Raw genomic sequence first — 27,272 nt, 5'->3', positions numbered from 1 at the left:
TTAAATTGCTGTGTCAAGAATACAGTGGTGGCCAAAATTGTGGACACTTTTGGAAATTTTTATGTTTTTGAACTTTGTATGCTTATAGAAAATGTTACGTTTTGCAAAATTCAAACTTGTATATCTCATTTTAAAGAGAATTTATTACTGAATTCAATACAAAACACAAAATTCAATTATTTGCAATACAAAAAAAAGTTATATGTACTTTAATATAAATAAGAAACACATTTATGAAGTGGTTTGTAATGTCTAACTTTCCTGGCCAATCACTGTTCTTGTTCTGAGAACCAATCAAATGTTAGTAACTGCCAGTAGAAGCTGACATCGTGTTTACACTTGAAACAATTCATTATTTTGCTTTGTTCTGTAGAAGGAGGACCTGTTTCTTATACACGCAATTACAAGTAGGAATTTTTGTAAAAATTTTAATATTTAGTCAAGAAGCAATGGCATCAAATAAAAGAGTAGATTGGACACCTAGAAAGAGATGTAATATTATTGTGTTACGAGAAAGTAGTCTTTCCTACGCTGAACCTATGCTGAAATTGCAAGACAGGTGGGTGGTTCAGTGACTACATCTGGAGTCCGAAAGTTTTGTTTACGATATCAGGAGACAAATTCAATAAAAAACAAAGAAGGAAAAGGCCGAAAAAGGTGCACCACATCTATTGATGACAGAAGAATAAAACGACTATGTCTCCAAGATAGAAAAATGTCATCAGCGGCCATCAGAAGTGATCTGAATGATGCTGGTGTTTCTGTCAGTTCAAGAACAATCAGGAGAAGATTAACAGATGTTGGACTGAGAGGTAGAATTCCACGAAAACAGCCTTATCTTAATTTTCAGAAACGAAAAAAAAAAGACTACAGTGGGCAAAGGAACACATTAATTGGACAGATGATCAGTGGTCACAAGTTATATGGAGTGATGAAACTAAGATATCGTTATTCGGTAGTGATGGGCGAAAATATGTAAGAGGTAGAATAGGAGAAGAGCTACATCCTGACTGCATTCAAGCAACTGTGAAGAACCCAGTTAGTGTTATGATTTGGTCATGCATGTCAGCAGATGGTATTGGTCGCCTTCATGTCGCATCGATGGGACACTGAATGCCGGAAAATACATTGACACTATTCTAGAACCAAAACTTCTACCCATCAGAGATCTCTTTTCCAACAATACTTATTTATTTTTCAGCAGGATTCTACTGCTTGCCACACGGCCAAAATATCGAAAGAGTGGTTTCGTACAAAGAGCATTAAATTGTTGTCATGGCCAGGAAATTGTCCTGATCTCAATTCTATCGAAAATTTGTGGCACCGTTTGAAAACTCTTGTCCGAATGAGGCGCCCATCAAATAAAAGGGCTATAATTGAGGGTATAATTGTTTCCTGGCATCATGTAATAACGAAAGAAGAGCTTAAAACTCTTGTCAGCTCAATGAAACGTCGATGTGAAGCTGTAATCAAAAATAAAGGGTACCCTACTAAGTACTGATAACTCACTGCAATCATCACTATCTAATGTATATCGATAACTATTATCGTTTAACTTTTTTTGTATTGCACATTTTGTGAAATGTAACGTTTTCTATAAGCATACAAAGTTCAAAAACATAAAAATTTCCAAAAGTGTCCACAATTTTGGCCACTACTGTATAAACAGGTACTATTTATAAATTTATCAAGGGCGCAATGAATAATGACTACTGTTGGTCTACTGCTCATGATTCGCGGAGTTTCAAGTTTCTTTTCTGCTTTGAACAAGTGACTCATGTTGTTACTGTTCGTTGCGAAATTCGCTTTTCGCTAGTTATGTCTGTTTAAGGAAGTTAACTTATGTGGTTATGTGACACAAGAAAATATGTGATTATTCACTGACTTGAGACTCTCCCCTTTTCTTTTTGACTCTTTCTTTTGTTAAACGTCTCTTTACTTCTTCCTGTTTGAAGAATATAGCTCACTTTATCTATTATTTCCACTTTTGTGGACTTTATATATTAGTACAACTAATATTGATTTAATTGAATAACGATATGCAGAATGTGAGATTAAAAATATCGTATAACACAAAATGTACAGCAAAGCAGAAATAAGTCGTAACTTACTGCACACCCAATAAATGTTCGGAGAAAAGCCGCTATTTCGTGAGTTCGTAAGAAATAATAAGCATAAACAGTAGAATGTGTATGCTGAATAGTGCGTAGATTCGAAACTCACGTCGGGAGTTATTTAAAATTAATAACATCTTTAAAAATTGCAAAAGAGAATCAAATGCGGGGTAACTTTGATTTCTGGACCCTATTATAAATGAGTGAATATTATAGCATTAATAAGTATTATCTTAAGCTGAGAATTTCTGGCAGTAATGTTTCCTCTTGTTTTATGAAAAAATAACGGTACCTAGAACCATCCAGTTTTGAGTAACGTGGTCCTCCACCCGAATATGATCATCTAGAATCTCGAATTTGGAAATTTGTTTTATTGTCTATTTCATATTTTGTAAAACTCTAACGAATTTTTGATTAAAAATCTCAAAAGTTTCAAAGCGAGCAGTGACAACACTGTACGGGGGGGGGATTTTTTTTATTTACCGCGCGAGACTGTGTATCAGAAATTCTAAAGTTGTGCAATTTTAAAATATTTTTAACCCAAAGGGACATTAATTCAGATGCTGTCGAAAAGTGTATGTGTATGTAAATGGAAAAAAAAAAAAAAATTGATGTTGCCACTACATGACTTCCTTGTACGGCCAATTAAATTACGCACATTTTTGCTGAATTTCATTTAAACTTATTCCTTCGAATTCCGTTAGAGATATATTTCTCATTCAATCAATTCAGTTCTCACTTAGAGGCAAGGAAAAAATACATAAAAACTCAAAACAACTTCACTAAAAATTGTAAAATAGAGAAAACCCTAAAGCACCAAATAGAGTTAAAACCGTTAAAAACAATTTTTACAATTAAAATTAGAGTTTAAACTAATCGAAATTCGGTAGAAGGACTGATTTTTCGGTTCACAAAACGTTTGGGCTCACTCGCCAAAACGACACTGAAATTGGTGCATAAACTAACTTAATTCACTATGCTACTAAGTTTCCATACGTAAACGAATCGTGGCATCGATCGTTAGGCTTAGTGGAACTTGAACAACTTTTAAATTGTTGATAATTCTAGAACTGTTGCATACAGATTAATTTACTAAGCTCACCGAACTGGATAACAGAGTGGGTATGTATGTATATATATATATATATAATATGTTACGGTGAAACACCGAAATCTGGAGAATGTCGACTTTCACCGATGAACATCAACATTCACATAGTCGCTTGGTGTATGTCCGAAATATTTTCAAAATACTCTTATTTCTGACTTACACCGGTCAATGTCGACATTCACCATGTGCCAATGGTGAATGTTGAACATAATAAGAATAATATATTTTCTTCTCTGTAATTCAGTCTCGAAAAAACACACTTGAGACTTAAAATAAGAATATAAGAACTTAAAACACACAGTACATTCAAAATGAGAAAGGAAAATAATAAAAGTTAAAAACTTACTAAACTATGTGATTGAAATCTTATTTATTGCAATAACTTAAACTATTATGGCACTTTGAATTGCACAAGAGGTCCTTGCTTTTACAACTGCATTTATTTGTGGAACACATCCTTTTGCAATGACAGCGTGTACATATACTCCTCTCTTTTCGACCTACACCAGAGCATATCTGTGATTGTCGACATACACCGGTGAGGGTCCGAATGTACAAGAATGTAATGCAATATTCGATCTTTCACCGACGTATTTGGTGAATGTTCACATTCTCCGGTGAAAGTCGACATTCTCCAATTTCGGTCTTTCACGGTAACATATATTATAAAGTATTTCTCCCACTTCCCTAGCGTGCCTTCGTGGTGTAACGGTAGCACGCTGGGCTGGTATTCCAGAGGTCCGTGGTTCGATTCCCGGCGAAGGCAGTTGCATATTTTTCATCTTTTTTGCTTCCAATTAACCTAATGACGCTACAAGTGGCGCCCGAACTAAAAGGATTGTGGATGATGATTCTCCGCACCCAGGATTTGGCGACTAGGTCCCCTAAAAGCCTAGTCGTCCTTTAAAAACGGAAGTATATAAGGTATTTCTCCCACTTCCCTAGCGTGCCTTCGTGGTGTAACGGTAGCACACTGGGCTGGTATTCCAGAGGTCTCTGGTTCGATTCCTGACGAAGGCGGTTGCATATTTTTCATCTTTTCTGCTTCCAATTAACCTAATGACTCTATAATATAAACCAATAATTCGTAATAATTTATAATAAGAAAACCTTCCGTATACCATATCCAAATAACAGAAATTCAATTCTTATATATTCTTAAAGCATCTAAAGTTAAAAGTAAATTGGAGTCGAAGCAAGGCAATTCCTCAACAATATTAATAGTTGCAACCGTGTATAAGAGGATTTACCGAATATTTAAAAGAAATGAAAATAAGAATTCATAATAGTACAAACTCTAAAAATAAAATTGAGAATGCAATAGGGAAAAAATATACAAGACAAATAAAAATGTATACATTTATATACTTTTCGTGCCGATTGCAACCAAAAATGCAAGTGCACATTTACATGTTATAGCAGTCCCATATACAAAAGTTCAACGCTCTGAGGCTATTCGTTGATTAATGCGAGATACATACACATGTACGTAGAGACGTCACGAAAAAAAAAAATTCTTATGAATCCATTTAAAATCCATTTCACAATCCGTTTGGAAAAAAAAAGTCCTTTATTCTGTACGTACAGATGTAACCCAAAAACATCGTTGAAATGGAATCGAGAGCGGTCAAAATATGTATTTTTTGTTGAAATGGGATGCTTGAAATTTTTCGCGATCACAATACTTCCTGTACTTCGTACAAGGAAGTAAAAACGCACCTTCGCACGTAATATAAATCTGAAAGCCTTCAGATTTTTTGTTATGAAATATTTTTGACTTGATTCTTCTCTTGATTATGGTATTATTTACTTGATTATTTTTATTCTCCAATATTATGACGTGAACGCTAGTTAGTAACAAACATTCACGACATGAAGGCCTAGATTAAATAAATAAATAGATGAAATAAAAGAAACAAAATAAATGGGCCTTTACGACAGTATATGCGATACACATTCACGAATAAAAAATATATTTACAGGCGTTCATTATAATTATCAAGATGTAGCCGTCAAAAGAATTTTGTTAAAAAGTTTTTGCTGGACTTATTAACTTCTTATATTTAATTTCGTAGAATTAGATGCCTTTCAGTGCGCATAAAAAGCAGGGGGGGGAGAAAGAAAGAAAAAAATAGGTCGTCATAATTAGAAGGTTTGTTGTCGCGGTTCGCTAAATTTTCATTTAAATTATCTGATAAGTATCATCAAATATAGCTTTCAACCAGCATGCAAATAAGCTCAGTGAGGCTTATATTAGAGTTTCCAAAGTTATCCTAGATAATCAGCACCATAACGGTATTAAGAGATATGGTTTGGGAGGAGATGTAAAAATAGATGCGCATATAAATCTCAAAGTGAACCAACCATCTTAATATTTAACAATTATTTTCGAAGTTTCTTTTCCTTTTCTAAAATACGTTGGCCTAATTTGTGATTATGAATCATTACGAAATGTATATAATCATATGAAAATACTCATGTCCATAAATTAAGGATAATGCAAAATCAGGCAAAGGAAGAGTTAGAAGCAAAACAAATTTGATTTATTTGTAAAGCTTATTTATTAAACAAAAGGTAAAGAGCAAAAAAAGATGCTATATGTTTAATATTATTAAAAAATTTAGTTTTTTTCTCCCTGGAGCAAATTACGAAAAAAGAACTATTTACAAAAAACCAATATTACATGGTTGGTATGATTGTTAATACATTGTATGTCTCCCAGACGATGCAATACAGTCCGTACAACGCCTACGCTTGCTGAGTATCAAATTATCGATCTGATCTCGGGGGATATTACACCACCCAAAAAGCAATGCTCTCCGAAGTTCAGGTAGACATGTAGGAGGAGGTTGACGGGCTGCAACTCGTCGGCCAAGCATGTTCCACACGTGCTCTACAAGATTCAAGTCCGGTGAGAATGCTGGACAATCCATACGGGTGATATCCTCCGATTGAAGGCATTCGCTTACGATGTTTGCACGGTGAGGACGGGCGTTGTCATCCATAAACACAAATTGTGCGCCCGTGGCCCCCCGAAACAAACGTACATGTTCCAGAATAACGTCCCGATAGATTTGGCTTGCCCATGGTTCCAATTTGAACATGCAGGTCAGTTCTGGAACCCAGAATAATTCCACTCCTAACGAGCACTCCTGCACCACCGTAACGGTGTCGTTCAATGATGTTTTCTTGGTGGTAACGGGTACCTGGAGCTCTCCATTATGAAAGTCCGGCGAGAATCAAACTGCAAGCTAAACCTGGACTCGTCGGAAAACATCACACAAGCCCACTGTTGCGGTGTCCACAATGCATGCTCTCTACGCCAGGCGACAGTGAGTTGCAGTAAGTGGAACGCATCTGACAGGTCTACGAGCAGATAGACCAATCTGCCCTAAGCGTCTGTACACGGTCTGATTTGAAATTGTCGTACCAGCGGCTGAAGAGAGCTGACGAGACAGGTTTGAGTCTGTGCTCCGCCTGTTTCTTTTGGCAGTAACTGCCAAATACCGGTCCTCATTCAGCGTTGTAACTTTGGGGCAACCTGTGCTGTAACGTCTACTCACATTACCATCATCTTGGAATCGTTGCCAAAGCCTGGAGATGACACTGGGCAATTCCCAGTTCGTCTGATACTTTCAGTTGGGTACGCCCACATTCCAGACGGCCGATAATTCTAGCACGTAAAAAATCATCCAAATGCGTCCTTTGTGTCATAACTATTCGGTTATTGCACTGAAATGCTTATAAAGCGCATGCGAACAATTTTACTTCTTTGCCTGTATTCCTTATATATCACTCTCTTACACTCTCGTCATTGTGACGTACCATCGGTGTCATCTGGTTACTTCCTGAAATTTGCATACGATTCTTGAAGATGTGTGTAGTGATTATTTATTTTAGAGATCGATTTCCGCTCTTACTCCGAATTATCCTTAATTTATGGACATGAGTGTATTTCATTGAACTCTGTGTTTTCCTTGCTGTAGATAATAAAACTTTCAAGAATTACATTTATGCAACTTTCAGTCATCTTTGCAAGAATTTCTCAAAATTAAATCTTTCTACAGAAGAGTTAGTTTCTTAAGTCAGTTTTGAAGTTGATTCAGTAAGTTACTCATATTTATGCAATGTCGTGTCAGTGGTTTCATGCTTTTATTAACCCAGAAGAGCTATTAATTTCGATTTGGCATTTTGAAGTCTGAATCACTTTTCAAACTGTTGCCACCCAATATTATCTCCCTGTATTATATTTAAAGAAAACAAATAATGAAGAATCTGTATAAATGTATGTATGTTTCTCGCACTGTAATAAAACGGCGGTACTTAGAGCCGTCCAGTTTTGAATAACGTAATCCTCCTGCGAATATGTAATCAGTTCTGCAGTTTCGAACGACCATACTATTTCAGCGTAGATTCGATAATGCGATTTTTGAGAATTTTCTTATTTGAAATCAGTAATTAATTCTGCAGTTTCGAACAACCATACAATTTTAGTGCAGATTTAAGAATGCGATTTTTGAGATTTTTCTTATTTGAAATCAGTAATCAATTCTGCAGTTTCGAACAACCATACAATTTTAGGGTAGATTTAAGAATGAAATTTTTGAGATTATTTTATTTCAAATCAATCAATCAATTCTGCAGTTTAGAACAACCATACAATTTTAGTGTAGATTTAAGAACGCAATTTTTGAGAGTTTCTTACTTGAAATCAATATGCAATTCTGCAGTTTAGAACAATCATGCAGTATCAGTGTAGATTTAAGAATGTAATTTTTGAGATTTTTTTTTTATTTGAAATCAATCAATTCTGCAGTTTAGAACAACCATGATTAATTTAATGGATTTTTGGGATTATTTTTATTAATGGAATTTAACCCTTTGTTGCATCATGTCCACTCTAGTAGACAAAAGTTTAAATTTGTTTATTCTTCTGTAAATGTCTTAACGGATTCCATTCTTGTGTTTATTCATTCTATATTATTATAACTTTCAACTGTCGATCATAGATGGCTATATAGCATCACTAAGTAAAGCATTGCTATTTGGAAAATGGCTCCTACTTCTGTTTCCAAGTTAGTGCAATTTCTCATAGTAAATATTATATTATTGCTTACATTTTCTTATTCTGCCATTTTTTATTCATGATTTTAGACATTTTATTTTAAATGTCAGTTTGATAAAATTGTGGAGTGGGTAGCTAAAGATCTACCGAAAAGAGTGAATTGAAACCCAAATGGACTGCTTATCGAGCCAAAACACCACTGGAAATGTTTGTTTGGGAAGGAATTTCTGGAACATTTGACATTTGAATCCAATAGGTACAGGTTACAAAATCGTAGCAAAATGAATTCAATCACAATCGACGAAATGAAGGTATTTTGGGGGATCTGTAGGTACATGCCAGTTGTAGATTGACCATTTAGAAGATGGTAATGATCACTGCAAACAAGGCAGGAAATGATTTCAAATGCAACGACCGTAAATCGTTGGGAAAAGATTTGTGTGCGTGTACGTATATGCAAACTGTAGCAATTATTTAAAACGAAATTTGAATAAAATAATTTTTATTATTATTACTAAGGTTATTTTAAGTAGAAAAAAATACAAACATTTTCGTTTAACTTCTCTAGATTATTTGTATGCAACAAAGGGTTAATAGATTTTTGAGATTATTTTATTTGAAATCAGTCGATCAATTTCTTCAGTTTAGAACAACGATACAATGAGTGTAGATTTAAGAATGTAATTTTTGAGATTTTTTTATTTGAAATCAATCAATCAATTCTGCAATGACGAACAACCATACGATTTTCGTGTAGATTTACTAATGCAATTTTTGAGAACTTGGTGCCTCACTGTTTTTGGAAGATTCCTGTGTCCTTTGACTGTTGAACTTGTTGTTCTGAAGGATATAATGCTAACAATTTACTCAAGTATAACGTATACCTCTTAAGCTAATAAAAACAACTAACGAAAACGTAATCTTCTGTGATCTTCTTTGCAATCTGAAATTTTACTGATTTTTGCATATCGAATTACTTGCATAAAACGGAACAACTGAAGAGGTTATTCCACCAGTTTAAAATCGCTTCAGGGTCTACTTTATGCATTAATATTCCTTGGGGGTAAATCGAGTTTCGAATGCTTTTTACTATCTCATTCCTCATGCATCCCCGCTCGGGAGATGGTCCTGTATCCTCCCACCCCCCTCCAGATGTTTCTCCGTCGTTTGTCGCCTCTTCGACAGCGACATTTCCCAATGCGAGGGAGAGAAGTCGAGGCCTTTATATCTTGGCACGTCTATCTTTAGCATCGTAACCCCGTTCTTCGCCCCCTTGCCCATTTCCAATTTTTCACTGCGACCCCTCTCCCTCGGGATAATCGAAGCTGGTTGCCATGGTATCGAAGAGTAAAACCCGAGACCTGTCTGGACGTCGAGTAATTTCGGGGAGCCAAGGATTCGGAGATGCTTGGGAGACGTGATGCTCTCCTCTAATTGCATCTCTTTTAGGGTTTCCAGAATTTGGCGATATTTTGACGCGCCTTTTTGTCTTTTCATATGCTGCATAGATTTCCCAATGCGTAAGTAATTATATTATGGAATGTGTGTACACCTTCATTATATAAAATAACGTATCATAACATGATAATGAGTGACTTCGCTCAGAAATATGTAGTGTTTAGCCTAAAGGGATGATTTGTCCAGACAGGCTATTAATTTCGTTTTGGCATTTGGCGACGATTCACTATAAATGTCGGTTTACTTTTCAAATTGTTGCCACCCGATATTATCGCCCTGTATTATGTTTAAAGAAATTAAATAATGAATCTGCATGAATGTATGTATATATTTTGCAACGACGTACCTAGAGCCATCCAGTTTTGAATAACGCACGTTTGCACCCGAATATGGGCATTTCGAAGCCCTAATTTGGAATTTGTTTTATTATCTATTTCATATTTTGTGAAACTTTAACGAATTTTTGATTACCAAATTACACGATTTCAAAGCGAGCAATGGCAACATTGTACGAAAAAAAAATATCTCCAGCGCGCGAGACTGTGTATCGGAAATTCTAATCATATGCTCTTTTAAATATTTTGCGATATTGCTTTTGAATTGAAATTTATTGTTTAAGTGCGAAGAACCTGATATTTGATAAGGTAACACACAAAACGTTAAAAAACGCACTTTTGGGCGTAAGATTTTTAAATTTTCGTTTCAAATATGAAGAATCTCCATTTTCACAGTGAAAACAATTTGGAAACTGAAATAAAATGATCGGATCTTTCTAAAGTTAATATGATCTGCGCTCCGCCACTTCGTTTTCTTAGTGAGTAAAATAGCACACATTACAATTAAAGTAAGACTACCTTAGAAATTAACATGGAAACAGCCTTGCACTGATATTCGAACCATTTTCGAAGTACCATTCGACCCAAAGTCATTCTTCAGCTGTAAACGTTAACGTAACACGTAAGCATCGTAACAGCTTCAAATAATGTTGCAATACTATTGCGATTGCACGGATTCGTAATAGATTGAATGCATAAATCCTATAATAAGTTAATAAAATTTACTCTTATCAACAGAAATATATCAGAACTCTGGAATTTTCCTCAGAGATATTCGTACAAATGTTCACAGTGTCACGTAATATAATCAGTAGTTATATTTCAAACTACTAAAAACGTTAAACTCGACGCAAAGCAGAGCACATCTAAAGAGAAAGCTGATCCAGTTCATGCGGAACTTTAAACAACTCTGAACAACAATAACTAAGCAACTGAAAGCAGATGCTCTCTCTTCGGTCCTAGTTTTCAAAGGCCTTGAGATATTTCTAGTACTTTCTGCTTCTCGAAATTACTGGAAAGCGATACGAGGATGGAACTTACAGCCAACATAGTGGTGAATTACATTTATTCAATTTCAATCCAGAATACAGAGATACTCAATGTTAAATGCCTTTTTATTCTTACTTTTCGAGCATAACTTTCTCTTAAAACTTGTCTCGCGCTATATTACATAGAAAAATACAATTTATAATTCTACTAAAATTACCTACATGAATACAAAATTCGTAACAATACTTTCAGGAAGAAAACTTTCTCTTAATTATAATAGTTTTGCAGTCAAAGGCTGTATGTGTAAAACCTATCTTTCAAAACAAGATATATCTCACAAGCGTTAACTATGGAAAAGGTTTCAAACATGAATATACAAATTATATCAATTCAGCACTTTGAAGCATATAAGAACCACTCGGCCTATTTTATTAATTTGAGAAGACAAAAAAGATTTTATCTCACCAAAGAACATCTAACTAATAGACACTATAGACAGACTAATAGAATCACTATAGACCCAAAATGTCAGTCATAAATACTGTCATAAATACTGGGATATGGATATAATTCACAATAGAATGGGCTACAACCCATTCGTTCGCCTAATTTTCGAGTGGTTTGACGCGCGTCGACCTGCAGAAGTTGATCCAAACGCTCATCGTCAAACTCATTTGGTCGTCTGGAAAGATCAGCGTCTTCGAGGTCGAAATTTCCATGTATACTTCCTTGTACGAAGTAAAAAGGAAGTATTGTAATCGCGAAAAGTTTCAGGCAGCATATTTCAACGAAAATATCCATTTTGACCGCTATCGAATGCAATTTAACGCTGGTTTTGTGTAGCATCTGTACGTAAAGACAGAATAAAGGACTTTTTTCCTCCAAAAAAATTACAAAACCGCTTTAAAATGAAGTCTGAAGAGAATATTACGTGGCGTCTGTACGAACGTATGTACGTACATACGTACGTATCTCGCTCGCATAACTCAAAAACGAGTAGTATATAGGACTGAAATTTTGTGTATAGGACTGCTATAACATGTAGATGTGCACCTCGTACTTTGGTTGCAATCGGCCGCACCAAACGTATATAAATATATTTATATATATATACACTCTGTTACCTGGCTCAGCGATCTCAGTTTCTTTACTCTTATATGTTTGTAAATTGTACATTTTTTGCTTTTAAAATGATGGAATTATGTTGTTTTTATCTTTCGGTTAAGGATTTTATGCCTTTAGTAAATCTGTGTGCAATATTTTTAGAATTATCAGCAATTTTAAAGTTGTTTAAGTGCCGCTAAGCCTGTTTTTAATGGCGGCCATTGATGTTTACATTTGAACATCAATGGCCTAGGAGACTAGTGGATTTGTTGCCAATCTAGAGAAACTTAGCTTCGCAACAACAAAGATAACGCCTTCATTTATTATTTAAATCATGCTTAATCCTTTATGGAATTTTTTCGAGAAAATAGGCGTTTAAGATTTACTTCGTAATTTTTAATATGGATATTTTGAGTTTTTTATGTATTTTTGCCTTCTCGCGGAGTGAGAACTGAATTAATTAAATGAGAAATACTCAATCGTCTGTGAAAAACTGTTTCATTTTTGTTTTGTTTGCTTAATTTCTTTTATACATTATTCTAGCTTTATTATAGTATTTGAATAGAACATGTCGTAACGATTAGATAATCCTATTCTTTAAATGATATAAATTTTGTGCATTATGAGTTATAATGTGAACGAAATATATAAGTTAACTGTTATATAATTATTGGATTATATAACAGTTAACTTAGTTTCCGTTATAAAATTATTATATAAGTTAACTGTTATATAATTATTAATACTGTTAAGTGAATCTAGCGCCAGAATGTCGCTATGGTAAACAAATACTAGAGTGAATTTAAAGAATGCATTTATTCTATTGTGGTTTATGCGCTGTCGGCGTAGTAGATTTAATTCAATCCAATAAGTTTAAATGAAATGCAAGAAAAAATGCGTATAATTTAATATTCCAATACAAGGAAGTCATGTGTTGTACACATCAGATTTTTTTGTTTTGTTTTCTTAAATTCTTTTATACATCATTCTAGATATATTAGAGTATTTGAATCGAACATGTGGCAACGATTAGAGAATTCTTCAAATGATATACATTTTAAGTTTAAATGAAATGCAAGAAAAAATGTGTATAATTTAATATTCCGTACTAGGAAGTCATGTGGTGTACACATCAGATTTTTGAATTTGGCAAACCAACTTCTTGCCGTTCGTTCAGGCATTGCACCTTCTCCATACACCTCCCAAATCTCTCGGGCAGTGTCTGCAGCATTGGTGCCTCAGTTAAACGCAAATAGAAGCTCTCGAAAATACTTATTTTTGTCGACTGGACGCTCCATTTTAATGATCTGAAAAATAAAAAAATTAGCTCAGTCAAAAATATCAAATACGCCATCTTGTAGAGGGAAAGATTCTCTTTCGAATAACACAAAACATTATGCCAATGCATTTTTTTTTACAGCGTAATTTTAAACACAACATAAACGGCCATTACTTATGTTTCAAATCAATAAATAATCATCATCCGTAAACGTCTTTCGCAAACACCAAACATCCTTTCTGTGGCACGATTTCCATTATCTTTCGCAAACTGAATGGCTTTGCATTTGAAGCCAGCACTGTGTTTGTTTCGTTTGGCAAGAGCTATATTAGCTTCTAAACGCTAGATCGATTGTATTTTAACTAAAACCTTCCAAGTTCGCTTCCAAACCAGGGCTTCAAATGACCACAGAAAGAGAAAACATCCGAATCATAATTCCGCGAAATCTTTCGGGTTGGATGTGCATTCTTACTCCCAAATTATATCCCCCTTTTTTCGAAATCCTACACTAGCATTCTTTTGGAAACTTGCACTGAATACAATGCATCCTACAGAGGCTGTTCGCACATTTTTTAGACGATTTTGGTAAGCGGTAATAAAAATTCGTTTGCTGCAAAAGAAGTAATTGCAATTGTACTATGTTTATAAAAGTCAAACTTATCGTCTGTGACTTGAACGTTTTGTTTTTATTCAAAATGGCGAATTTAACAAAGCAGTGGTTCGAAGGCTACATTGACGCTCTTTCCGAAGAGAAATATGCGTACTCCGTTATCCAAAAACGATGTGAGAGTCATGGTTTTGTGATATCTAAAGCGTCGATAGGTAATATCATCAGCAAGAAAAAAAACGTCAAATTGGAGCCTCAAGTGAGTAAAAATTCCAAACAAGTATCCAAGGAAAAAACGGACATCTTCGACTATTACAAAGGTACGTTGTTTAATGTTAAAAAAAATACCCCTAGTCAAAGGACAGTTGCAAAATCATTAAAATGCTCGGTGTCCACTGTAAACAAAACGATAAACGTTGATTTAAATCTTAAGAAAGCGAAAAAACGCGATGTGCATCGTCTTTTTCCAAAGCATATCGCTCGACGCAGGACACGCTGCAGAATTCTATACGAGAAACACTTATACACAGAAAAATGGAAAACAATTGGCACAATAGATGAAGCATGGGTGTATTTAAATGATTGTAACAAAAAAAAGAGTCATTTATTATCATAAAAGGGGAGAAAAAAATTTAAGTACACGGTTCAAAGAATCGAAAGAAAGTTTTTCTAAGGGATTCATGATTGTTGCTGGTTTTTCTTATAATGGCAAGTTAAAAATAAAGAGAGTGAAAAAAAATGTCAAGATTAACTCCAAATACTATCAGGAACATATTTTATCGCCAATTTTTCTGAATGAAATACCATCGCAGTACCCACAGTGCCATCCATCTGTGAGACTCCATCAGGACAAAGCTAGCAGTCACACATCAAAATCCACTGTAAATTTCCTAAAAGAAATGGAACAAAAAACAGATATCAAGGTCATACCCTTCACTGATATCCCTACTAAATCTCCCGATGTGTCAACTGTGAATTTTTGTGCTTTCGGACTTTTAAAAACTGCATTATCCAAACGTTGTCCCAAAACCCTAACAGGATTCTGGAAAGCTGTTCGGGAGGAATGGGATAGCCTCTTCAAAAGGCATTATCCTGGAAATTGCGGTGTCGAAAGATAATTCAGAATAAGGGATGTCAAATAGAACATTTAAAACACAAGAATTTTATGTAATTTAGTTTTCTGAATACAATATACATCGTCTAAAAAATGCGTGAACAGCCACTGTATTTGCAGGTATATTTACTCTGTTAACTCTTTGAGGGGCAGGTAGAGACAGGTAATTTTTTCAGCAAATCTCTTGTTTTATTTACCATGTCTGGTGTTACAGTGAAATTATTTGCGACAATTACACATATCTTGTCCAAGACGCGAAAAAAAAATGACCACGTCTGGTGGTTTGCGTCAGTGGCCACTGCCCACAGAAAACATCCGTACAAAATCTGTCTCTATGGTACTCATGGAAACAGTTTTTCAAGCAGAGTGCAACTTTGCATGTGCTGCATTTCCACACTGTTCTTACAGGCTTTTTCTTGGTGCTGCAAAGTGCACATCGTCGTAGTGTTGTCTTCGATGGCTGACGCTTATTTTCTTGAAGACGAATTGCTTGGCTTATGTTTCTTGATTGCCATCTAGTGAGCTACGAGGAAACTTCAGAAACGGTCAGTCTTGAAAACCACTCACAGAAGTAAGACTTTCGATAGAAAAGGTGGTTACTGTAGGTAACCACAGCCTTTCAAAGAGTTGAGCATTTAAACCCACGTACATGTTGGTGCTCTTGGTATACCATTGTTCGAAAGGCTAGGACAAATCTTTGGATAAGTGATCTTAAAAGATTAAAGCATTGCACATGTATCTTTTAGGCTAGCTGGAAATTATAGATACACGTTATCCTCCGGAAAATACCATAATCGATCTTCAAGCTTTTAATAAATTTGAATAATAAATAAATTGAAATCAGTAAACTGAAATTTTAGCCTAAAATAAATCAAAGGCGAAATCCGCCAAATGGAGATACGCTTTCTCTTTTAACACCAACCAATCCGTCGCCGAGCAAAGATGCAGTTTTCTTTTTGGAGTTGGCATCATGAAGAGAGAGAAAGATCGCCTTCCCTCTTTATTGCTGAAATACATCACTTAGCGGTGAGCGGAGCATCCCCTCAGAACAACTATTCCCTCCTTCCCCCCTCTCACTTATTCCCGTCCTTTCTCGCCTTTTTTGTTTGTACTGTCATGGAATTCGTAGCTTCAGGAAAGTTTTCCTTTCCATTTAGTGAAAATACCAGCAGCAGTTTCCCAAGCATCTTCCTGCCCCTTCTAGGAGAAAAATCATTAGAAATCCTGATCTAAAAGAAGGGGGGGGATGCATGAGTTTAGTACATAACTAAATTAGATTATTATGTAAGTAATCTCTTTGAATCGGGGCTTAATTTCTAAAAGTAGATGTGCCAAAGCGCTGTGGAAGACCGTCAGGAAACAGTAACAAGAATAAGTACATAAGTAAAATCACTAATAAAAAAAAAAAAAAAAAAAAAAAAATTTGAAATGTTTCAGATTTTAAATTACGTCCAAAGGGGCGTTTTTTAACATTTTGTGTGTTACCTTTCTTTATTAAATATCATGTTCCTCGCACTTAAACCATAAGATCCAGTGCAACAGCAATATCGCAAAATAGTTTTAAAACGAGCCTATCTTTAGAATTTCCGATACAGAGACTCACGCGTTGGAGATAAAAATGTTTTTTCTGCACAACGTTGCCATTGCTCGCTTTGAAATCCTTGAGTTTGTTAATCAAAAATTCGTCAAAGTTTTAAAAAATAGGAAATCGATCATAAAACAAATTTCAAATTTCAAATTTGGTCTTCCACATGCTCATATTCGTTGGAGGATTACGTTATTCAAAATTCGATGACTCTATGTACCGTTGTTTTATCACAATACGAGAAATATACATACATTTATGCAGATTTTTCATTATTTAATTTCTTCAAATATAATGCAGGACTCTAACATTTTGTGGCAACAGTTTGAAAAGTGAACCGACGTTCATGAGTCCGACGCAAAATCGCAAAACGAAAACAATAGTCCTTCAGGGACAAAGCCCCTTTGAACTAATAATTATTAATTAAAAAATTAAGTAATTAATGATTAGAATAATTAAAATTTAATAAAATGTAAAGAGATATATAACAGTTTAATAAGTAATTAAACAAATGGTAAATATTAATTTAGAAGTCAAACAACAAAAATCGGCGTTATATTTTCAATTTTCACAGGACTAGTTTTGATTGTTTCACCGAATCATCATCCTCAGCTACAAAAAACGCAAATGAACGATATTATATATCTTATATATTTATTAAATGCGCGTAGTCCTGTATTTTTAATTTTTCGGCGTAGCTTTATCTTCAGTTAAGTCTCGCGCTGTGCTGCATTGCACGGGAATATAAAATAATTTTAATTACAAATTCTACTAAAAACATAATCTAATATAAAATTCTACTAAAACATAATTACAAATTCTACTAAAAACATAACCGCTAAATAAATTCAAAAACCCTAACAATATGAAAACGAAGAGCCCTGCATTTGGAGAAGAATCCAACATTCTATCTGACTAGGATCTCTTGTCAGTATTAATTCTAGCTATCAAGCAGAAAGTGACAGGGAAACAAATTTCCCCCAAATCGGAGGGTTAGCTGATAAAAAGGCAACAAATGACAAATTTGATTCCTTTTATTTGGTTATATCTTTCCGAAAGATCTGCAGGTGCTCTTTTTCGCGGGAAGACACTAGTGTTGGAACGAAAAACTTACCCGCTGCCAAAAATTAACTGTACTTTCAGGAGAAAGAGTCTTTGACATGTGGGTGGAGGTTTTCCTTTCCTTAAAAGTTTCGACCTCCGTCTAAGGGTTTGTTGCCCAAGGAAAGAGAGGCAAGCATTCAGAAGTTAAACTCGATTTTTAATATAATTTTATTGAAATTTCTGCTGAATTTTTTGTTCAGTTACATAAAAGAAGTGGCGAAGCTTTTTTATTTACGGCTTCGACTAGAATTATTATTTATCCCCAAAACTAAGAACTACCGGAGCGAGCCTCCCGTGTGCCCCTGTGAAATTTAAGCTCTGCTTTGAATGTAAAATTTGTTTGCCTTTAAAGTATAACTTAATGAAATGCAGGTTAATTTATACTTGCAGCACTCATACGAGTGCACGCCATGCACCAAAAAGCCGTATTCGTATACGAACACGAGATTTGCAACCCTTGTAAAAAAGCTGTAAATCTTTATGAATAAGGAGAAATTACTATAAAACGGTAACATATTTACTAGCCATATGTATACGATGTGGTAGTAAAGTATACACATGTACAAGTTCATGGATGTGCTCAAAAAAATTTCCTTCGTCAGCTGTCATGCACATTTTACATCGCTGATGCATGCGAACCTGTGCAAAATCACTACACCCATAGCGGATACTTTCAGCTGTTTCAAAGGCTGTTACAATAAAGTCAACGTCAAACTCAACACGTACTTAAAAGTACTCATACACCTTAAACCCCCTCATGATCTTCGAATATGTGACAGTTGCGAGAATTGAGATATTTTATTTATTTTAAAAGCAATTACTTCCAACTTTTTACAGCTGACCAGATAATATAGCTGCTTTGGAAACTAGTAACCAGAAAGTTTGTGTTGCCACAAATAGTTTTGTAATTTAATCCTCTTTGTGACAAAATATTTCGCCATGTTTACATCTTGCGCGCATGATATTTTAAAATTGGCTAATGGTACATACTTGAAATTCGATGGAATTCTTTATATGGGCACTATTTTCTAATTGAACCAACAATCCGATGAATATTTTAGTATTGAAAAATTTTATGGACGGAAACATTACAAATTTTTTTAATAAAATACATTTTATAAACTCCACTCCAAATAAAATAAAAATTTAACATGAAATTTTTAGAATTTTAGGTTCACAGTAGTTTTCAAATGTTATAAAAGCTATATATTAAATATGGAAGTAAATTATGAAACAGAATGTTTTAAACTGTGCGCGCTAGTTCGAAACATGACGAAAAATGTTGTCACAAAGCGGATTAAATTATAAAAATATTTGTGGCAACGCAAACTTTCTGATGACTATTTCAGAAAGCAGCTATATTATGTAGTCCGCTGTAAAAAGTTGGTAGTAATTGCTTTTAAAATAAATACGTTATTCCAATTCTTTCGACAATTACCTATTCGAACGTCTTATGGGTTTTAAGGTGTATGGGTCCCCTTAATACACGTTCGTTAAAGTTTTACAAAATATTAAATAGATAATAAAACAAATTTCAAATTTGGGCTTCCAAATGCCCATATTCCGGTGGAAATGTACTACTACGAATTGAACAGGCGTGGTGAGATAGCTTCCCCGCAAAGCAATTTTAGGGTTGCCATAAAATAGCGAAGAAGGCAGGGTTGCTACATTTGGCGATAAAATTCACGATATGCCATGGACGGATGGAGAATCTTCTGGAACGAATTCTAACCAGTTTAGCCCAGAATGTTCTCGAACACAAGCCGAAAGCTATATAAACCCTGCTGGTCCGCAGTCAGTCAGTGTGCGCCTCGTCTAGAGTGCGAGTTAGTTAGTATCGAGTTGGTGTCTCGTCTAGCGAGTCAATCCCTGCGGAGTTGATCGAATTGACAGCCGGGCAGCAAGTGCCGAGTGGGTCGTCGAGTGCACCGAAGAGTCTCTTAGTGTATCGCGGTTAGTGCATCGTCGAGAAAGCGTGTTGAGCTTCAGGAACGACTGAACCGAAGAGTCGGGAGCTGTGCTCTGAGTGTCGTCGAGTGCATCGCGAGTTGTAGCGTGGAGAGTCTCGAGAGTACGTGGAGTTCCGAGAACGACCCAGCAGAGTCGGGAGCTGTACTCTGGTGCTTTGCCGCCGTGAATCTGTTTCCACCATAGCCTGATAACCTGGAGGCTGTGTCGCTGATCGTGTCAGCGTATTTATAGTAGTTCATCGACGACTGTAACCGTGTTTTGGAGCTGTCCTGACAATACTGGCCAATAAAGTGTGTTTCGATACTTCATCATCGTCGTTATTCACTGCAAATCCGTACGAACGTGACGTAGCAACTGGTGTCAGAAAAGAAAAACGCGTTATTCAGCATTGGATAGCTCTAGGTACCATGGTTTTAACCACAGTGCGAGAAACATGCATACATTTATGCAGATTCTACATTACTCAATTTCTTTAAATATAACACATGTTGGTAATATTTGGTAGCAACAATTTGAAAAGTGAACCGACATTTATAGTGAACCAACACAAAATGCCAAAACGAAATTAATAGTCCTTCAGGGAAAATTGCCCCTTTAAAGACTAAACAGAAAATCTGAAAGCTTTCAGATTTTATATTACGCCCAGGCGTTTTTTTAACATTTTGTTTGTTACCTTTATTTATTAAATATCGTGTTCTTCGCACTTAAATCGCACAAGATTCAATTCAACTGCAATATCACAAAATTTTTAAAAACAGCATATCTTTAGGATTTCCCATACACAGTCTCGCTAGCTGGAGATAAAAATATTTTTTTTCGTGTAGTGTTGCCATTGCTCGCTTCGAAATCGTTGAATTTCTTAATCAAAAATTCATTAAAGCTTTACAAAATTTGAAATATATTATAAAATAAATTCAATATTCGGGCTTCCATGTACCCGTACCCTCGTTTATTCACAGTGCCAGAAACATGCATGCATTCATGCAGATTCATTATTATTTGGTTTCTTTAAATATAAAATATGGCGATAATATTCGGTGGCAACAGTTTGGAAAGTGAACGCAGAACGTGAAACCACGCAAAATGCCGTGTTCATACTATGCAATCCTTTGGATCTGAAGGTCTTTTTGGCTAAAAAAAAAAGGTTTCTGCTTTGTTCTAGAATCACCATATTTTTCTCTAGTAATGAACTGAATTCTGTTAGTTTTTATACTGTGGAAGTAATTTTTATATTTTTGATATGAATGTTTAATGATTTATAGATATTTTACTGTGCCAAAATTGATAACATTTTTTATCCTGTTTGTTCTGTTTCAGGTCTTCTGTCTTGGGACATTGAAGCAACTGGCTGTAATCTAAATGGTTTAGAAAGTGTGTGCTCTGGGATCAGCACGAAACATCTCAGTGATAGCGGTAAGTAATCGATATATTTTTTCTAAAATATTGCGTGTACGTTCCTCAATGTGCTCATTCCAATATAAAATCCTGAGAAAAATGTATTACAATGTCCGTTGGCAAAAATTTACGACTTTTTTGGCGCCAATCGTGTTTGCATTCAACGCCGTGCCAAATAAAATGGCGCCGAAAACATAATCTAGTAAAACATGAAAAAAAATTATAATGGCACATTAAAACTGTTTAACGACACTTTAATTGCGTTATTATAGCATAAAAATCGCTTACAACGGAATAACGTATTTTTACTGTAGTCATATATGGGAAATTATTTCGTTTTAGCGAACACTATTTCCGAAATAAAACAAAGTATATCATAGCCAGAGCTTAAATTGCGCCGGAGTCCGGCTCCGGTACGCATATTTCACAAGTGCACATCTGTGTAGCCACCGAGGGAGTGGCTTCTAGGATGGACCAATGAGCATCCTGTGATATTTCCGTCATGTTACATGACCTTTCGCGTGCTTTAAGATTAAGCAAGATGGTTGAAAATTTTCTGCCACGCAATTTTCTGTACAAAACAATTAAAGCATCGTCGATTGCTTCTGAAACTTTTCATTGCGAAGTTAGTTCAAATATAGGCAATTATGAAGATTTCACTACATGGTTGAAATAAATACAAACACATGTTGGATACTTCGCAAAAAATATCGATGTGAAATATTACTTAATAAGTGGTAAATAAGATGAAGAAAGAAATATGTGATAAACATCTGAACCCAAATGCAACTTTTACATAAAACTATGCGTATGAGAAAAATACTTACACCAGTTATATATGTAAATAGAAGTCAGCACTTTTTATTGCAGTCTATATGAAAAAGATGTTCTATAATAATAAGCAATGCAGAATTTTATTCAAAGTGAACTTTACTCATTTGCATTCATATACATTTAGTGTGTTAAATTTCTTATTTAATAACTGGCTCTTAAATGTATTGTCTACACAAGAAATAATACTCATCAAACAGAGTGAATTTATCTTACTCACAACGAATATATTCAATTTATTTACATATAATTTTTAATGTTAGCAATGGATATAATCAAATTATATGTATTCTGAATCTTACACTTTAAAAATCAAAAGAATGCAAGCACTGAAATAAGTATAAATAGATTCATTGCAACCTTTCAGTCATTCTCAGCTCAATTAAAAAAATATACACTTGAATTCTCTTAACCCACATAATATGCAGTGAACATCAATCCAAATATTAATGCATGATAAAAATCGCGATTAATTAAACTCAGAAAACTTAAGCACAACAAGATTTCTACTATTACGCCATATATTTATAACTGCGAAACAAATGCAAATTAAAACGTAAACAATATATGCTCACATGCATCACAAGAGCAATAGCAGCTCATTGGTCCATTTTCGAAACTCCTCCCTCAGTGGCTACGCTGATGTGCACTTGTGAAATATGCGGTGCCTCCGGTACTTCTTAGTTTTGGAGATAAAATCTTGAAAATTGCGTTTTTTACAATCAAATTCTATTAAAAATCGCTTGTTAAATTTTAGTTTATCTCTTTACATTTTATTTTAATTATTTAATTACCTTAATCTTTAACTACTTAAATAAATAATAATTATTTTTTATTTAATTAAATAATTATTAAGTAATAATTGATAAATGTTAATTGATTAGGAATTAAATTAATAATTATGAACTATTTAATTCTTTAATTATTAATGATTTTAATAGTCATTTTATTTATTTATTTACTTTTGTTCTTCTTTGCTGACGGTCTTCCATAGGGCTCCCGCACTTCTAATTTTAGAAATGAAGCCCTGATCATAGCATTGTGAATGCAAATTTTGTACTAATAACATGAACGAAGTTATTTGCATTACGTTTTATATAAAGTGCAAATAATTATTTAAATAAGTTTTTAAATATCTTTTAAAGAATTGTCGTATTCGCTCGCGTGCATAAGCAGCACTCGTGCTCTTTTTAATTTTTACCTCTAACTTAAATTAAAAAAAAAAAAAAAAAATTCTCGAGGATAAGCTACAGATAGCCTGTTTACCATCTACAATATTTTATTTATTCTGGATGTGTAAAAACAGCTAAAATGAAAACTTATCATACTCGGTACTTAACGAGTTTTTATTATGAATGAAAAAGGAACATGTTTCCGTGCCTAGCACCTCTTATTTACTGTCTTTGTCCATAAGACTGTAGTTGTTGCCTGTTGACAGTTAGACTGATACAGGTACTAGACATGTTGATTGTCACTTTGATGGTTTTGATTGACTCACAGAGCAGTTGTTTTGTAGAAGAATATTATATTTTTAACTAGCAGCTTCGCTGCCAGCCTTCGTCTAGCTTTTAAATGTACCGAAAAAAATGGCTGAAGGGAACACCAAAAGTTAAATTTAAATCTGCGTAGAATTTTACTCTGCAGAACAACTTCATAAAAAAAAAGTTATTACGTATAACAAAACTACAATGAAATAAGCAGTATCCCTTAATACAAATATTAATTATCCTAATAAATAAATTAACCAACTTCCCTTTGTAAAATCTTAAGAACTCAAATGGTATAAAGGAGGTTAAGAACTTTGTTTCCTAAAAAAAAATCACTCAAAACTTTTCAATATCTTACAGTGAAATAAGCAAATCATAACATAAAAGAAACTCAAAAAACAAAATTTCGCGCAGAATTTTACTCTGCAAAACAACTTTATCAAAAAAAAGTATTATATATATATAAAAATGACAATGAAATAAGCCAATCTCTTAAAAACAGTGACATAAGAAATATGATGAAAAATTGTTGCCAAACCCATATTTCTAAAAGAATGAAACTATTCAAAATGATGCGATTTCATCCAAAATCTATCAACAACAATAAGACAGGAAAATTGTTGCCAAAATCACATTTTGAAAGATGTTAAATGTGAGAAGTGTACTCGGAAGCTTCATTTAAAAAATCTTTTAAATACAAAATATTATCATTTTTCCAAAATTCTTTTTGTAAAAGCAATCGCAAGGATGAAAGTTTAACGTGTTCAAAAATCAAAGAAAAATAAACTGTACACTTTTAAAAATAAACTTTTCAAAAAAATCCCTTTGAAAAGGTGTTAAGCTCCCTTTGTTAAATAAATTCGTATTAAATCGATTTATTGAAACACGAAATTTATTTTAAGTTCGTAAAATAGTTAAGTGCCTATGTTTCATGACGATGTGAAAATGGAGTGTGTAGAGTAAAATCTCGCTTCTTATAGCATAGCCCATTATGTCTCAAAATGACGCGATTTCGTCAGAAAACATAAAATAAAAAAAATTCGAATTCGAATTTCGAAAAAATCGCTTCGAGGTGCACTGGCTCTTGTCTAGATGCACCTATGTACCAAATTTCGAAGTCGTGGGTCTATTAGCTTACGCGCAAACGCGAACGAAAGACACACACACTTTCTTTTATTATATGTGGAGATAACGAGATTTATTTTTGTTTTTAAAATTATTGATTACTTTTCGAGATATAATTATGTAAACAAGATGTAATAGCCATGAAAAGCTACACTGTATTTCAAAAATAATATTTTTCATGCACCATATTTGCCGGCGTATAAGACGGTCCTTTCTTTGTATGCACATTTTTGAATCATAAAACTTTTATTACCGATTTTTATAATGAATTTACAGTATTTTAAAGTAATCCTTTTTTAAAATACCCAATCTATCTGCGAAAAGACACCTTTTAATCTCCTTCGCGAAAACACACACACATCTCCAGTCACTTGAAACCTTCTAAATCAGCATCTGAATTTTCCTCATACAAACATTTTTTCTCTGTACCATCCAGTGCTTTACTAATGCCACACTTCTGAAATGATTCGACAACTGTCTCTGTTTTCAGAGTATTTCATGAAGCTTCGATCCATTCACAAACGACGTACGTATAAGACGCCGGGCGTATAAGACGCACCATGTTTTTCAGACCTATTTTCAAAGAAGAAAAGTGCGTCTTGTACGGCGTCAAATACGGTAATTTACATGATTTTTCATGTGACTTGCATGATTATGTGATTTACATGATTTTTTATTAAACTTTTAGACAGGAAACACTACGATTGAAATGACCCTTTTGAGATGTCGGGCCATGTTTCGTAACTTTTGTTACCCACAAAGGGTTTAGGGCGGTGTTTCCCAACGTAGGGCCATTAGATTATTAAGGAGGAAATTCGAAAAATGGACTCTTCCAAAGTTAAAAGGAACAAGGAATGTTCAAATTCCCAAATTTTCTTCAAAATGTCCAAATTTTTCGAAATTTCATTTTTTATTCCCGAAAATAAAGAACAAAAGTGATGTATAAGTAAAATGTTTTTAAATTTCGGTGCATTTAAAATATTTTATAAAAGAATTTTCGCTGTAGACATGGATGTTAAAATGCTTAGAAATTTCTTCCTAAAACCTATCATTCAAGTTTCTTTCATGAACATTTCAATTTTTGTATATTAAAAATTGCGTATTGGCTAGGGGGGCATAAGAATTTTAGAGAGGAATAGGTGAGGAATATCGCAAAAAAGGTTGGGAACACTGGTCTAGAACTTTTCGCCGTCGCCATTTCACCGTCGGGACGTTTTGCCGTCAAGACATATTTTTCTTTACATGACTGTATTATATCTTGCAGTATTATACTCATATTAAATTTTTTTAGTTTAATAATTATGTTTACATTTTGTATACTTAATAAAGGTTACTTGTAATATATATAGTTATTTACAAGTATGAGATAAAGAAATTGCACATACTTGGAAAATTATGTCAGTATCAAAGAGAACTTCTGATATAACAGAAGTTATATTATCGAGTTTAAAATTATGCGGGTACAATATTGACATAATTCGCCAAAATTTCTTGAAATTTTAATTAGCTATTTCATAGAAATCGCTCGCATAAGGAAGAAATTTACATTTTTATGAATCTTAATGGAAAATGGAATTACTTTGAAATCTTGTCAGCATTGAACTCTCTTAAAATTAATATGTCATGTGTAACGGTGTATTTGTATAAAACTATACACAAAATATTTTATATATTATTTTATATAAAATTATTATAAGTAAGTTTGTAAGAACAAAACTAAAAAGACCAATTTATAGATCGAAATTTTGCGCATTGTGCTGCAAAATTAAGGAAATTAGAAGATAAATTTTAGTAAGCTCTCCAAAACGTTACCAAGAGCTGTGGCTCCAAGAAAACTTCAACATAAGCATATACAGTGTTTTTTGGAAGGAAGACTAATCTATCGTTAAAGTGGAACTGTAAACAGTATCCTGCAACTCATTAGCTAAAGCTTAAAAACAAAAAACAATAAACAAAAACATTCTGAAACTTTTTTTCGCTTAAAGCTGAGAAAAAAAATATAAGTAAGGTTGTAAGAACAAAACTAGAAAGACAATTTGACCTAAATTGGTCTTTTTATTAAGCTTAAAGCTGCGAAAAAGGCTTAAAGCTTTAATGCGCTTAAAGCTGCGAAAAATTAATAATATTTCTTTAAAGCTGCGAAAAATTAATAATATTTCTTTTGCTTAAAGCTGCGAAAAATTAATAATATTTCTTTTGCTTAAAGCTGCGAAAAATTAATAATATTTCTTTTGCTTAAAGCTGCGAAAAATTAATATTTCTTTTCGCAGCTTTAAGCGCAAAACAGTTTCAGAATGTTTTTGTTTATTATTTTTTAAGCTTTAGCTAATGAGTTGCCGGATACTGTTTACAGTTCCACTTTTACGATAGGTTCGTCTTCCTTACAAAAAACACTGTATATGCTTATGCTAGAGTTTTCTTGGAGCCATAGCTCTTGGTAACTTTTTGGCGAGCTTACTAAAATTTATCTTCTAATTTTATATAAAATGTTTATTAAATTAAATTATGATAGTAAACAGAGTATTAATTTAAATCAACTTCATATAATACGGCAAGATATAATACAGTCGTGTAAAGAAAATGTGTTGACGACGAAA

General features: G+C 33.9%; 1 protein-coding gene and 1 non-coding gene across 2 annotated transcripts in view; both read left to right on the top strand.

The window, feature by feature from the left end:
* The window catches only part of LOC118198996 (uncharacterized), a 268,560-nt gene that overhangs the window by 228,490 nt on the left and 12,798 nt on the right, over window positions 1–27,272 (top strand). Inside the window, exon 2 of the mRNA XM_085816208.1 lies at window positions 21,155–21,250. Coding sequence (XP_085672334.1) covers window positions 21,155–21,250 — 96 coding nt within the window. The remainder of the gene's footprint in view (window positions 1–21,154; window positions 21,251–27,272) is intronic.
* Window positions 3,920–3,991, top strand: TRNAT-GGU (transfer RNA threonine (anticodon GGU)). Its single transcript has one exon. It is a non-coding gene; the product is annotated as a tRNA-Thr (tRNA).

This window comes from Stegodyphus dumicola, chromosome 4 (genome assembly GCF_044657685.1).
Source record: "Stegodyphus dumicola isolate Sdum_Otavi_A_Nest chromosome 4, ASM4465768v1".
NCBI classification, from domain to species: domain Eukaryota; kingdom Metazoa; phylum Arthropoda; class Arachnida; order Araneae; family Eresidae; genus Stegodyphus; species Stegodyphus dumicola.
This window is presented reverse-complemented; position numbering and strand designations above follow the sequence as displayed.